Source organism: Mastomys coucha, unplaced genomic scaffold, assembly GCF_008632895.1.
Source record: "Mastomys coucha isolate ucsf_1 unplaced genomic scaffold, UCSF_Mcou_1 pScaffold12, whole genome shotgun sequence".
Lineage (NCBI taxonomy): Eukaryota > Metazoa > Chordata > Mammalia > Rodentia > Muridae > Mastomys > Mastomys coucha.
In genome coordinates this window covers 20,083,113-20,098,606 of record NW_022196894.1, presented here as the reverse complement: position 1 = coordinate 20,098,606, position 15,494 = coordinate 20,083,113, and the positions used below count along the sequence as shown (strand labels likewise).

At 45.9% G+C, this 15,494-nt stretch overlaps 1 protein-coding gene across 1 annotated transcript in view; it reads left to right on the top strand.

The window, feature by feature from the left end:
* Etv5 (ETS variant transcription factor 5) overlaps positions 1-15,494 on the top strand; it is a 63,470-nt gene that overhangs the window by 44,962 nt on the left and 3,014 nt on the right. Inside the window, exons 11-14 of the mRNA XM_031364593.1 lie at positions 5,270-5,338; positions 5,504-5,673; positions 11,972-12,073; positions 15,344-15,489. Of these exons, the coding sequence (XP_031220453.1) occupies positions 5,270-5,338; positions 5,504-5,673; positions 11,972-12,073; positions 15,344-15,489 (487 nt within the window). The remainder of the gene's footprint in view (positions 1-5,269; positions 5,339-5,503; positions 5,674-11,971; positions 12,074-15,343; positions 15,490-15,494) is intronic.

Sequence of the window (15,494 nt, the reverse complement as noted above, 5' to 3'; positions counted from 1 at the left end):
CTTGGGTGCCACATAGCAGAATCCTGCGTAGCAGTTACTTACATCAGGACTCCTAACAAGAGCAAGATTGCAGTTATGAAGTAGCAGTGAAATAATATTATGGCTAGGGTTCAGTATGACTTGAGGGTCACAGCATTAGGAAGGTTGGGAACCACAAAAAAAGTTTTAGGAATAGATGAGAAGGCTCAGTATAATAATATGTTAAAGTATTTATATATCAGTATTATTCAGTGGGCTTCTGACTTCAGATTCCTATACCATGTGAAAAGTTAGCTATAATTCCAGCACTGGAAGGAAGCAGGAAGATCCTGGGACTTTGCTAAGTCCATCCAGTTAGTGAACACTGTCTCAAAAACTAAGGTGAGGGTGGTAGGAAATGCCTGACAATGACCCTCTGGCCTTCACGTGCGCCCCTACGGTTGCATACAGTGTAATCTTATACACGAAAGATGAGTGTCATATGCTACCTGTGCAGGTTCTTACTAACAGTTCTTTCAGAGTCAAACATCTGAGGTACTCAAAATTAGGAGCAAGAGCAGTGGGCACAGTTGGACCTGTGACCTTATCCTTCCTAACACTAACCTAATTGGACTAAGAGTAATTTAAAACAGTCGCAGTGCTGGGCTGGGGTAGAGTGAGTGCCTTCCTGCTTGCCTGCCTGCCAGGAAGCCCTGGGATAGCCTCTCATCAGAGCACATAACCAGCCACTGAGGCCAAGTGCCTATAACCTTAGGCGCTCAGGAGGTGGAGGCAGGATGATCAGGGGTTCAAGGCCATTAATGACTTAAGCCTAGCCTGGGATATATCACACCCTGTGAAAAACAGAGTAAGAGTTAGCAGGATGGCTTAGAAGTTAAAGGTGCTGCCAGGGCTGCCCTTGTGAGTTTGATCATGAGGATTCACATGGTGTGGGAGGAGGAGAGTGGTGCTGGCCGAACTGCAGAGACCATTTGCAGAACACACAGCCTCTACGTGAATGGAAGATGTTGGCAAAGCTATCTGTCTATTTGATGTGCAGGAGCCTTTGGGGGTCTCAGAGGATGTTTGTGATCTGAAAGGCCTTGAGAGGTAGGCTCTCTGCCAGGCAGTGTGGTAGAGTCAGGACATCCTTTCCAAACATTGAGGTGTAGCCCCAGAAAGGTTTTGCTTTCTGACAAACATATCTGTCCACATCAGTGTCTTACCATCAGTCTGACTCCCCCAAACCAGCGGCACAGACTTCTCTTGGAACCTGGATAGACATCTTAAAGCTCCAACGTGGAGTCCAGAAGTCTCAAGTTTTCAAGTTTGAAAATGACCCTCAACCTCAGCTGTACTTGGACTCGCTGAGGGACCTTCTTAACGTTGTGATGCTGAGACTTCCTCCTAAGACAGAGGTTCCCAACCTTCCTAATGCTTTTACTACACGTCCTCACGTTATGGTGATCCCCAGCCATAAAATTATCTTTGTTGCTACTTCGTAACTGTGGTTTTGCTACTGTTAGGATTCATAATGTAAATATCTGCTTCATGATGACCTCGGGTGACCCCTGTGAATGACCTCTGAAAGGTCAGGCCCCACAGGTTGAGAGCCACTGCCAGAAGTGGCTAGAGTCCCAAATTCAGAGTGCCTGGGGCTGAGAGCACCTGACTGCCGAGTTTTAGATACTTAAGAAGCGTTGGTTGTTCCCTACATGTGAGTGACTACTTGTCCAGAGGGCTTTCTTGGGTAGGCAGCTTCCCCCAGCTGCCTAAGACCAGTGCCGCTTACCCCATTGTGTGCCCTGTGATATTCTCAGAGAGTGTCCAGACGTGAGCAAGCGGGCTGTCTACTGGACTGCTGGCTGTGTAGACACAGCTGTGCAGGGCTGCTTCCAGATTCCTCGCTGTCTCTGTAGAGGCAGTTGATGATGTCTGTCTGCAGCAGGCACACGAGGAGGGAGCAAGCATTTTGTATAATTACAACATTTAGCAAAGAGCATGCTCTTAAGGGAAATATTTTTAGTAAGATTTGGGGTTGCTTACTACACAGAGACCATCTTGTGAAGCCACCTCCGTCCTCCAACCTATTCCTTTGCCCAGTTGACCGCACACACTGAAAAAGTAAATTTCAAAGAAGCCAGTGTTTTAAACTGCTCTAAATTATCTTGGCCTGGTTTCTCTCTCCTTCCTTTACAGTCTTAAACCACAGATGCCCAGGAAACAGTTATCAAAACAAGCGTTTCTGATTGGCATCTCTGATTGCTCAGATAGCCATCCCTGCCTCGGGTCCTCACCTGGGATCCTTGTGTGACATTTTGAGTCTCTGCGTTTCACTTTGCTCTTCCTTCCTACACCTTTATTTGAGCAATCAGATAGTGTGTGGCCACAACAGAAGTAACTGTTGATGCAAACTCAACTGACTGATTACCAGAAACATCTTCCAGGTGTTGTAGAGGACGGCAATAACTAGAAACCACAATTTGTCCCCAAATGGTGTTCCTTATAATCCTTTGAAAACCAAAACAAGAATTTAATCTAGTCTTGTTTGGTTATGGCTGAATTATCTTTACTTTGGGGTGGGGGGACTCTGAAAGTTTTCATGGCACAGTTGACAGGTGTGTAAACTTTAAAGCAGTTCACTTACAATGACTTTATAACAAGACCATTTAGAACAGTACTGGGATATCAAAACCCATATGGAAGGTGGGAAATAGATCACCTCCTGGCAGCTCAGGCTACAGTGCGTGACGCAGAAGGAATTAAGTCTTGCTGATAATGTGAAGGGCACTGTGTTGCCATAAAAGTCAGTTTGCCAGGTGTTGTGCGCACACCTATATGGTGCTGGCACTTGGGAGGGGAGGGCAGGAAGATGGGGTGTTTTAAGATCCTCCTCAAGTATATGGCGAGTTCAGGGTGGCCCATGCTATGTGAGACCCTGTCTTAAAAGGAAAAAAAAAAAGATGTCAACCTTCTTTGCCTCTCAGATGCTAATTGAACGCTTATTGTATGCAAGGTGTTGAGAGACCGCTAAGATGCCTAGGGTGTGGTGACCCTTATCCTTGAGAAGATTTCAGTTCTCAGATTCATTGGGGGTTGTTTATTTGCTTGTTTTTGAGGCTGGGTCTCACTATTACTGCTCCTTTTTAGAGGAGGCTACCTGGAACTCAGAGCTCTGCCTGCCTCTGCCTGTGGAGTGCTGGGGACTGCACTCAGCTGCTTTAAGGCCGCTTGCTCACAATCTACAACTGTTTGTTTTTCTTTAAGTGTTATTTATTACACACTTGTACCAAAAGCCATTCTTACACTCTGTGGTAAGGAGGGAGCTGCGGATCAGTAGAATAGAGTGCACAGTAACTTGTTAAATCCTTACAACAGTACCAGTGAGGAAAGCTGAACACTGTGGGATTCATTTGTTCAAAATCACACAATTAATTGGGCTCAACCTATCTGGCTCTAGAGCCTGCGCTCTTTAATCCCGGTGCTAAACTGTCATTTGTTGTTTTGTTATCTGTTTCCTTCTTTAAGTTAAGATGTCCACTCATAGGAACAAGGTCCTCTCCACACTGGCACTAAATATTTACTGGACTCCATAAAAAAAAAAGCGTCGATTAAATAAATATACCTCTTAAATTGTGTGTACGTGTGTCTGGGTGCTTTGCCTGCCATGTATGGCTGTGTGCACACAGTGCAAGCAAAAGCCAGAAGAGCACAGTGGATTCCCCAGGAATTAGAGTTACAGACAATTGCTGAGCCATCACGTGGGGGCTGGGAATCACCCCTGGGTCCTCTGGTACAGTTGCCAGTGCTCTTAACAACTGAGCCATTTCTCCAGCCCATATATGCTATAGTTAATTTAAACAGGAAAAGCCATGCCCGGGACTAAAGACAGAAAGACAAATGACATCAAAAGAGTCTGCCTCCTCCGTTGCACCGAGTTTTCAAGGCCCCAGCACATTGAGATGGTGCCAGGCTAGCAAGAGAAGAATCACATCATGTCACTGAGAGTCCCCCTGTCCCCTCTGCATATCCAGCACACACACTGACAGTACTCATTAGCCAGGTGACTCAACCAGGGACTAAGCCAGAGAAGAGAGCCCAGGGATGAAGGACAGTACACCCGGTGTGATAGCTCTGCGGCAGGGAGAGCTATCACAACCCCCATCAGGGAGCTGTTGGCTGCCTTGGGCATGAACTGTTGAGTGGAAGGCTGACCACCTGATAGCCCAGAGTCACACCTGCCTGCAGCTCGTATGGGGCAGATGTGTGGCCATCCTTTCCCTAGCCTGTTTATCTTGTGCTTTAGACATTTAGTTTTTATGTGTCTTGGACCATTCAGTTCCCACTTTTTCTTTTCTCTTTCCCTCTCTCCCCTACTTTGGTTTTATAGACAGTGTGAATCTGTGTATCCCTGGCTGTCCTGGAACTTGCTTTGTAGACCAGGCTGGCCTCAAACTCAGAGATCCACCTGCCTCTGGTTCCCCAGTACTGGGATTAAAGGCGTGCACCACCACTGCCCAACCTCACTCAGTTCCCACTTTCTGACCCCTTCACTCTCCCAGAGTAAGGCTTTGTTTGATTCTTTCCGCTGTGTCTGGGGACAGTGCTCCAATTTGTTTGGTGTGTGCTGCTCTTAACAATCTTCTGTGGACCTGTGTCTTTGCCCGTTTTCTTCTCCTTCTGTGTTTCCGTCATAGCCCATGGAGCGTGGAAAGCTTGGACGGGTCTGTGAGGAAGGTTGAGTTAATATTAGCGGAGAGGAAAAGGCCAGCACTCTACACAAACGGAACAAAGCTAGCAAGCTAGGCTGACCAGAGCAGACACTGGCCCCTGCAAACTGCATAAGATGTGAGGGAGCCTACTGTGTGACTCAGTGGCTCCTTCTGCCGGAGCCCTTTTAGCAACAACTGATTCTGCCCTCACCAAGGCCAAGATAGTGACTTCAGAACTCAAGTACGTGAGTCCTTTGGAAGTCTCCGAAAATTCAACCTACAACAGTAGGACTATGGAACCAAAAATGAAAGAGTCTGGGCCAGTGAGAGGGCTCTACAGGTTAAAAAAAAAAAAAACACCTGTGACATATGCCTTACATCCTGAGTTCGAGTCTCCTGAACCCCTGTGAAAGGGAAAAGAGAACTGACCCCAGAGAGCTATCCTCTGACTTCCAGACTCATTGTGCACACAGAACAATAATAAAAAGTTGTTGTTTTTTATTTAAATTAAAGAATGCTACTACTGTCCTTAGTTTTTAGTACAGTATAGCACAGCATCTGTTAAGCAGTATGGTCTTTCTCTTTAAACTCTTTTTCAGGATTCCCATACGAAAAGGACCCCAGGCTATACTTTGATGACACTTGTGTGGTGCCCGAAAGGCTTGAAGGTAAGATGCCCATCCAGTGAGCTAAGTGAGGGTTGGTGATGTCAGAGCACCTCAGTCAGTCCTACCACGTTCAATGCCTCAGTCAGCAGTAGCCACTGCTTCCCCTGCAAATCTCTGAGACACTTCAGCCTAAATAATTGCATGCATACCCTGTGTCCCACACAGGCAAAGTCAAGCAGGAGCCCACCATGTATCGAGAGGGGCCCCCTTATCAACGGCGAGGCTCTCTGCAGCTGTGGCAGTTCCTCGTCACCCTTCTGGATGACCCAGCCAATGCCCACTTCATCGCCTGGACTGGCCGAGGCATGGAATTTAAGCTCATAGAACCAGAAGAGGTGAGTCGGGATGTCTCTTGTTACTTTCCTGTGGATAATGTAGTGGGGCTTACAGTGTCAGAGTGGTAAGAGTCTGTCATGGTGGGGAGGCAGGGCAGCAAGCGGCGGGCACATCAGCAGGAGACAGAGATGGAGAGCTCGCACAGCTCTAGCCCTGGTGTGCTGCAAAGAGAGCAAGCACTGGGTATGGCTCACTCTTCCTGTCAGTGCATGCTGCTAAACAAACAGGCAGAGTTCTCCATTGTAGAAAACATTGCAAGTATTGGACAGTCCTGGGCGGGGAGATGAGGGTTGAAGCTGTGAACTGGCTCACTGATACAAGGTGTGTTCTTCCTCTCAAAGTTTTGAAACCGCAGCTTCTGTAACAGACTTAGCCTTGTTCTCAGCCCTGCTCTGCTTCAGCTCGTAGCTGAGGCTGTCTAAACACACCGTGGCAGTTCAGTAATGGCACTTACATTACTGTGTATTTCTTTTCTTTTTTTAACATTACTTTATTTAATGTGTGTTTGCATGCCCGTGAAGTAAACTCATGGTGTGCGCATGATGAAAGTCGGAGGACCACTTGTGGAGATCAGTTCTCTCCTGTATGTGGGTCTCAAACTCAAGTGGCCCAGATTGGTAGTGTGAGCAAGCTCCTTGACCCGCTGAGCCATCTTACCAACCTTACTACATAATTCAAATGCCTCTACCTTAGAGAAATAAAATTTCCAATAAGTCTTAGAAACCTAAAAATTTTAAAGTATCTGTTTTGTGTGTTTGTGCGTGTGCACCTGGCTGTATGTTGGTATGCCATGTGTGTGTGTGTGTGCATATGTGTGTGTGTGTGTGTGTGTGTGTGTGTGTGTGTGTGCGCGCGCGCGCGCGTGTGTACAGTGTCCGAAGAAGCCAGGAAAAGGCACTGGATCCCTTGGAGTTACGGGTGGTGGTTTTACTATGTGGGTGCTGGGAATCTCACATAGGTCTTCTGCAAGAGCAGAGAGCTCTTAACTGCTGAACCATCTTTCTAGCCATCTCTCCAGAATATAGATGCTTTTTTCAAAAAAAGTCTGTTTTGTAGGATCCTGGTTGGTTTAGTGAGGGTTACTATTCTGCGTTGCTGTGGTAAAGCACCGTGATCAAAGGATAGTGGGTTGCTTTTTTTTCCGTTTATTCTTCATATCATTGTTCATCATCCGAGGAAGTCTGGGCAGGAACCTGGAGGCAGGAGCTGACACAGAAGCCATGAAGAAGTGTTGCTTACTGGCTTGCTCCCCCTAACTTGCTCAGCCTACCTATAAAAGCCAAGGGGAATCCCCATCCAACCAATGAATGGGCCCTCTCACGCTAATTAAGAAAGTGCTATACAGCAGTGGTCCTCAACCTTCTAAATGCTGTAACCCCCTAATACAGTACCTCCTGTGTGGTGACCCCTGGCCATAAAATTAGTTTTTAATGCTACTTCATAACTATGATTTTGTTATTCCTACGAATTGTAATGTCACTGTCCGATATGCTGATGGTCTTTGGCAACCCCTGTGGAAGGGACATACTCAAGGTTGAGAGCCACTGCTCGGCAAGCTTCCTGCAGCCCGGTTTTTGTGGTGGCATTTTCTCCATCTCTCCTCTTCCATGACTAACTGGTGTAAAGTTGACATAAAACTAGACAGCACACCAGTGGTTAAAGGAAGGGCACAAACTTCGATTGTTTAATAGAAAAAGAAACTTTGTTGCCATCTTTTTTGCCCAGGAGCTATTAACAGAAAGCCCTAAGACTGAACTACTTCCTTGTTGTCAGTGAAGAAGATGCCACTGTAGGTCCTCATCCTGAACACAGACAGCATAGAGCACTTAAGCAGGGTACTAGTGTAACCCATTTCAAAGGGAGTAATTTCAATTTCTGTTTGGCTTAGAGTTTAAAAAGTTAAAGATAGAAAAGATACACACACATCCACACTCTCACTGGCTAACGTATCCTTCTTTTAAAAGAGTTGGTCAGACAACCGCTATCCCCGGAGTTGGGTACAATAAAAGATGAGAGCAGCACTCTTGAATCATTCCATTAAGGACTGCAGAGCTAGCAGTGGGAGCTGACACCCTGACACTCTGTTTGGAAGAAGGACATGGCCTGAAAGTTGATAGGAGGGGTAGGGGGTGTGGAGGATGACCTTGCACTGGTTCAACATCCCAGGCTTCATTTAAAGTGGTATAAAACATACAGTTATGAGAGTGGGGAGCAGGGGAAGGCTCAGTAAAATGCTAGCCACAATAAGAATGAAGGCTCCAGCGCTTATCTCCAACACCCAGATCTGTGATGCCAACAGTCAGGGAGTCAAGACAGGCAGATCCCTGGAGTTCATTGGCTGTCCAGCCTAATCAAATGGATGAGTGCCTGGTTTAGAGTGAGGGCTGATTTCAAAGAATAAAGTAGAGAACAGCCAAGGAAGATACCCAGCTGGGCTCTCTGGCCTCCATATGAATATAACACCACACGCACACTCGCGTGCACATACAAAAATGCTATTCCCTGTTGCCTGTTTACTTACAGAAATGCTGTCAACGTGTAGTGCAGACAGCCTCTGATTGGGCTCAGTTGTGTGGAGACAGAGGCTCAGCTTCCTGTCATGTGGAAGGCTACTGCCCCCCACATAAGCCCATTCTTCCCTCACTGGCTTCCTAATAACATGGCATGGCTTATGTGAGGCTCAGTGATAGGATAGACTCACTGAGGCTTTTCAAAAGGAAAGTAAGCCTGTCTTGTGGGCAGCCCTTATTGATTCATCTCATTCCACAAACAGGAGCTTTTATGACTTTATTGCCACTGCCTCAGGCCTGAGCGCAGGCTGTCCAGCTGCAGGTAAACCTGGTTATGAGCCTCTGTAAGGCTGTTATTGAATCTTCCACTCTCCTGCCAGCAGTAAGGAAAAGGCTGAACATATGGCAGAGGGCTCCTGTTTCTTACTTAATGAAGGAGCTACTATTAACCCAGAATGCTCATAAATACCAAGCGGTTTCAAGTCACGTGTGGGAAGCCTATGATGGCCCTGGGCCTCTCTGTTGATTGAGTAGCATTATTATTGTTATCATCATCACCATCATCACTATTACATTTTTATTGTGGGGGTAGTTCAGTAAGTCTGCATGTGCTGCAACCCACAGGAATGAATTCTCTCTATCATGCTCCAGGAGATGCCTCCTGGTACCTCTGCCCACTCGTCCTCACCCCCCCACCCTCGGCCTTGTTTCTTTAGCAGTTGCTTTTTTCTCTGTACCCTGAGATTCATTTTTAAGCTTCATACAGGGCTCTTTGCAGTCTTTGGAGCACTTAGTCTTGACCTGTGCAATGTGTGCATGTTCTTTTGCTCTTTGTATAACTGTGAGGACCCTGTCCTTGTTAATGTCAGGAAGATACCACCAGCTCCTGGGGAAAAGCTGTAAGAAGTTGTTATGGGGGAGCTTGAAGGGTGAAGCAGAGGAGGAAGCTGTTCGGGATGTAATTGTAGGCAGCTGTGTGGCTGAGTAGTGCACTCTGGGTAATTATCCATAATATCCATTACACTGTGCATGGAAATTGTGGTTTTAGAACTGCATTTTGGCAGGCCCCCTAATCAAATGTCTTTTGATAGTCATCCAGCTTAGCACCCTCTCAATTATGACTGACTCGGCTTTAATCTGGAGCCATTTTAACTGTGAATCTGCATCAATATGAATATTTGGGGGGGGGGTAGGGTTGTGTGTTGAACGTGTAGCAGATCAGTGCTGCTGTGGGAGGTTTTAAAGGCTGGGGTTGCTAGAAAGAGCCTCTCCTTGTTCTGTGACTGCTTGCTTGCTCTTTGAAGATGAATAGGTGAGTCCCCTGTCCCTCATCCCCTTCCCCCTCTGGCCTCAGCTTCCAAAATGTACATTTTCTAACTTAGGAAGCAGAAAGGAGTGAGCTGGCAATGTGCTCTCGCCGGCTCCTCCTACCACCAAATAGGGACTGCCTGAGTCTCCAGCTCATCACCCATCGCTATAGAGGGAACGCTGTGGTGAGGCCGCTGAATCATAGGGCACTGGCCTGGTGGATGAGTCAGTAACCATGGCTACCAGAGCAGCTTTGAGATCTGCACATACACAGAACCTCTCCAATAAGCTATTGCATACGTTGACAGCAGAGAGATTACCACTCAAGCTGAAGACTAGGCAAAAATTGTTTTCTACTACGGAGTAGGGTAAAGGGACTGCCAGCTGCTGTGTCGTTCCCTATCGCTTGGGGCAGACAAGTTGGCAGTGAGTTTCAGAGTATGGTTGACTTAGTAGGTTTCTCTTCTCTTAGCAATTTATTTCCATTGATTTAAAATATTTACCTTCCACGGGGGAATGGTGGTACACGTCTTTTATCCTAGCATTTGGGAGGCAGAAGCAGGTGGATTTCTGAGTTTGAGTCAGGCCTGGTCTACAGAGTGAGTTCCAGGACAGCCAGGGCCGCACAGAGAAACCCTGTCTCAAAACGCCCCCTCCCCCCGCAAAAAAAAACTATTTACCTTCAAGAGGCACATTGGCACACACCTTTAATCTCAACACCCCACAAGCTAAGACTGGGCTACCTGAAACCAGCCTGGGCTACATAGCATGTTCCAGGCCAGCTACCGCTACAACTACACAACTAAAGATCCTGTCTCAAATAAAAATGACCTCTAATGAGGATTTTGTTTTTGCAAGGTTTTGCCTTTTGGGCCTTTCTTGAAGATAGACTTGAATTGATGAAAGATGAAACTTCGGGAGACCCAAGATTTGTGGTTATCTGAGACACACTAAAAAAAAAAGTGGAAATTAAAATTGTATAATGGGCAAAGTAGAAACCTGGCTGGTGGGTTGCTCTTGCATAATGAAGCCAGATGAGTTCTTCCATCTCAGATTGTCTCTTGTATTTGCTAGAGGTCTTTCCAGAGTCCTGAAATCAGAAGGAGTTTCTGTCACTGCACTCAAATACTTGATGGAGACTACTGTTGTCTTTCCACATACCTCCACATTTGACCTTTGGCTTTTTCTTTGGCAGTGTGCATGTGCATGTGTGTGCATGCATGCCTCTCAAAAGAGCGTGTTGGGGTTGATGGTGCATGCCTATGATCAAACACCTGGAAAGCAGAGGTGGGAAGACTGCAAGTATGAAGCAAGCCTTGGCTGCATAGAGAGATCTTGTCTCTAGATAACACAAAATGTAGAAAAATCTCAAAAGGATGTGGTTACGGTTGGCTTTTTTGAAGTGTGGTTGGTTTTGTTGTTTTATTTCTTTGTTTGTTTTGTGGGGGGGTTGTTTGTTTTGATTTGGGTTTTCTGTTGGTTTGGTTTTTGAGACAGGGTTTCTCTGTGTTGTGTAGCCATGGCTGTCCTGGAACTCTCTGAAGATCAGGCTGGCCTGAGACTCAGGAAATTCACCTGCCTCTTGAGTGCTTGGCTTAAAGGCATGCATGACTATGCCCAGCCAAAGTTTCTAAAAGTGATTAAAATGAAGATCTCAGACAACTTACATTTCCACAGTGGATCCACCCTGGCAATCAGCGACTCTCAAGCAGGAGCACGAACGTTTAACATGCTAGGAACAGAATGTGATCGGCTGCCCCAGTAATCTAGTAGTAGACTCTAGTAAGAAATCTCCCTACTACAGTGCCTTTTGCCCAAAGCTCCAATTACATCTCCTCATCCCTGCACCTCAAGTGGACCAGGTTGCTATAATGCACTTTAGAACTGTGCGAGAAGCCCTGTTAATTTTTCATTAAATGGATAATGGTGCTGTGTGCTTTACTGTCCATTCTGCGGGTCTGTTGGGAGCCAAGAGCTGGATGACAGTAGCTATAATGGTCTGAATCCCCCTTAGTCCTCGAGCTGCAATCAGTAAGCATCTCCCAGCCCCTCTCCAATCTTATTAGAATTGAACTTCTGCTCTGCAGGCCCATTAGCAGCTCACTAGCATGTTCATAATGTTTCAGGAATGACCATTCTAATTATTCCTTATTGACTGCTACAGAAACCATAGCACTTAATGGCAGTATGTTAATGGTCTGTGAGTATTGGTCAATAATTCATAAATGGAGAAATAGTAGAGAGCCTGTATCCTCTGGGATGCCAACTAAGTCCTCACGTCTCACAGTGTTACAAGTCTACTACCCCAGGTCTCACCTCCTAGGAACTGTGGCCGAATCATCACCTTTACTTAATATTTGATCTTGAAAAAATTAAACGCTTTCCTTTCCAAGTTAGAGAGACTGATCATTAGTGAGAGCTGTTGAATTACAAAATATCCCGGGAACTTGTTTGGATCTTGGCTGTCTTGTCCCTCTAGGTTGCCCGTCGCTGGGGTATTCAGAAGAATCGGCCAGCCATGAACTATGACAAGCTGAGCCGCTCTCTCCGCTATTACTATGAGAAAGGCATCATGCAGAAGGTAAGCACCCACAGAGGCCTCGAATGCCCTGCCTTTTTCAAGGAGCATGTTCCTAACCTCTATAATAAGGTCATTTACAATTGCTAGGAGAAAACTTGAGTCTCATAAGTAAATCTGTGGTAGGAAAGAACCTGGAAAATACAACAAAGAGAAGGATCACAAGCCAGAGTGGCACACCTATAGTGCCAGCCCTGAGAAGGTTAGAAACAGAGCGTCAGGGAGTCAAGGCCTGACTCCCTATATATCACATTCTAGGCCAGCCATGCTACATAAGCTCCCGTCTCCTAAAACTTGAAATAAAAAGGCAGCACGTGGATATTTAAAGTACCTGTAGGACTGAAGAGGTGACTGGCTCAACATTTGAGAGCACTGGCCTCTCCCGAGACCTGACTTCAGATCTCATCATCCACATCAGGCAGCTCACAGCCTTCTGTAACTCCAGCTCTGGAGATCTCTGATGCCATCCTCTGGCCTCTGCATACACTGTACACCCATGGTACATATACAGACACTCAGGCTCACACATGTATTTATTGACAAAAAAACTTTATTTTTTTAAAAAAGTGCTTTTAATGTTGTTGAGTACATGCTGACAGAAGCTGCTATGGAAAACACAGGAAATTGGCTTCTGCTTTTTTTAAGCTGCCTCCAGTTAACAAAAGACCCAAAGACCTAGGTCAGCTTTTGTTGTGTGTGTAAAGGAAGACATGAAGGAATCAACTTACAATCTCTATTCCATACAGCTTGAAACTTTTAGTTGTTAAAACATTTAGGGCCCAGCATCTACACCTATCATTCAGTGGGACACCATCTCAACAGGTTAGAAGAATAAGAAAATATGTTTCTCTTTTAAACCTATACAGTCAAATAGTAACCACGTCATTCAGTAAGAGGTTTTTCTTTGCAAAATAGAAAATAAAGTATATTTTTGAAAAAGCCACTGTAGAGTCCTTATGGAGTAAGGGGTTAAGGGATGTCAACCTTCAAAATCCATTGATACGTGGAAGATGGGTCTGAACGTACTTTTCTTAAATACCACATATATACGTTTCCCCAGACTCTAGCATTTACACGGTGGGGGAGCCCATGTGCACAGGTTGTGTTTCCCCAGAATGCTTGGGGCAAGAAGCATTTAATATTTTGAAGATTATCAAATTTTTTGGGAGGATTTGCTAGACTTTAGTTAATTTTAAGGTGTTTTATTCACCACCATCAGTCCCCCCCCAACCCCGCCAAAAAAAAAAAAAACAACAAAAAACAAAACAAAACAAACCCTATATCCATTAGCATTCATTCCCATTTTCTCTCCAATCCACTTAATAGCCTCAGATCAAATCTCAAACGCAGGAAGGAGTGTATTATCAGCTGTGTTTCTATTGCACTGATTAAAACACTGTGACCGAGGCACTATATAAAAGGAAGTATCCATTTGGGCATATGGTTCTGGAGGGTTTAAGAGTTCATGGTGGAGCCAGACAGTGGTGGTGCATGCCTTTAATCCCAGCACTTGGGAGGCAGAGACAGGCGGATTTCTGAGTTCGAGGCCAGCCTGGTCTACAGAGTGAGTTCCAGGACAGCCAGGGCTACACAGAGAAACCCTGTCTCGAAAAAAGAAAAAAAATAAAGAGTCCATGGTGGCAGGAAATGACAGGAATGGATGCTGAGAACTCCCATCTTGAACCATAAGCAGGAAGCTGAGACAGTTAAACGGGAACTGGCATGAGGCGTTGAAGCCTCAAGGCCCTTCCCCAGATGTGTACTCCCTCACAAGGCCACATCTCCTAAGCCTACACAATTGCTGCCATTAACTGCACACTTCCATGTTCAAATGCTCTGAGATTATTGGCGCATTTCTCATCCAAACCTCTACAAGTGTCATCGTCCCTGTGTTGCTCCTAGATCAGGGCAAATATGAAAAAATGCAGTTCAAGGCATAGAGGCTCAGGACTAAGGAGAAAGGGCTGTCACTTGTGCTGACTCGATTTCTGAGCATAGGAAAACCCAGAATTATGGCTATCGTGGGTTCAGATCTTAACATTCTTCTTTGGTAGCCTGTTGGTCTTGTGCCCTCTTCTATTCCTCACAGAGCAAATGCAGTCCTCAGTTGTAATCTCAGGGTAATACATCTGAAAATGGCCAAGTAATACTAATGTGGTACCCATTGCTTTATTGTGACCGTGGCTGAATGAGATGGCTAAAAGGGAAAATAGCCTATCGTGTCAAAGGTGGTTTGCAGTCCTGAGTCCCTGAGTGGAATAGAGTTAAGAACTAGTGATGACATCAGTGCTGGATGCCATGCCACCCTTGGATTGGTGCCAAGCCATCCTGTCTCACTCCACTAACTGCCTTCGTTCAGGAGGCTTTGTATTGCACAATTCTTTGGGGGAAAAAAACTGCATACTCAGGAAAGTCCATAGGCTGAGTTGGGGATGGTTCAGGCCATTGAGGCTTGAGGATTTTAAGTTCAAGGCTAACCTGAGCTACATAGTGAGTTCCAGTTCAACAGACCCATGCACTGAAGTGATGGTGTGGCGGAGTCTGGGGCGGACTGAAGTTCCACAGAGACTGGCTTAATCAAATACTTCATTTGGGAGCTTGGGGGATTGCTCAGTGTTTAAAGCTCCTTCCAGGCAAGAGGGCTAGAGTTCAGATCCCTAGAACCCAGGTAATTCTAGCCTGGGAAGTCAGGTGATTTGATCCCTAAAACTATTTCAGCAAGTTCTAGGTTTAACAGAAGGGTTCCTGCCTCAAAGGTGAGACTGTGATGGAAGATTCTTGATCTCAGCCATGGGCCTCTACATATGCACATACATATTCATACATGATCCTGTGCGTGCAAAGAAAAGGGGGCTCTGAACCCTTCGAAATAGCACATTCATCCTGGGAAAACCGTAAACCCTGGAGGTCACTGGAAATGTGGTCTGGCATCTGCATTGCGACTTAAGTTCCACACCAGCCCCAAGGCAACCAGGCTGCCTAGACTGTCAGTATAGGCAGAATAAGGCTTACTGCCGAAGGAGCCTTACCCCGGCATGCATTTGAAATTCAAAAATCCAAATGCTGTCTTTTAAAATACTGAGCTGTGGTGTCAACAAAACCCTTGGCAGGGAATAGGTCCCTAAAATGCGATTGGAATGATCAACTACCAATCAGCCCTTTGGTGCTTGACTCCCAGAGAGAGGTTGGCATCTTCCAAGTTCTCATTTTCTTCACTGGAGCCCCCAATGCCTTGCTCCAGCTAAGTCTTGTATGATATGTGTTCTCACGCAGGTGGCTGGGGAACGGTACGTCTACAAGTTTGTCTGTGACCCGGATGCACTTTTCTCCATGGCCTTCCCGGACAATCAGCGCCCGTTCCTGAAGGCAGAATCGGAATGCCCCCTCAATGAGGAGGACACGCTGCCGCTAACTCACTTCGAAG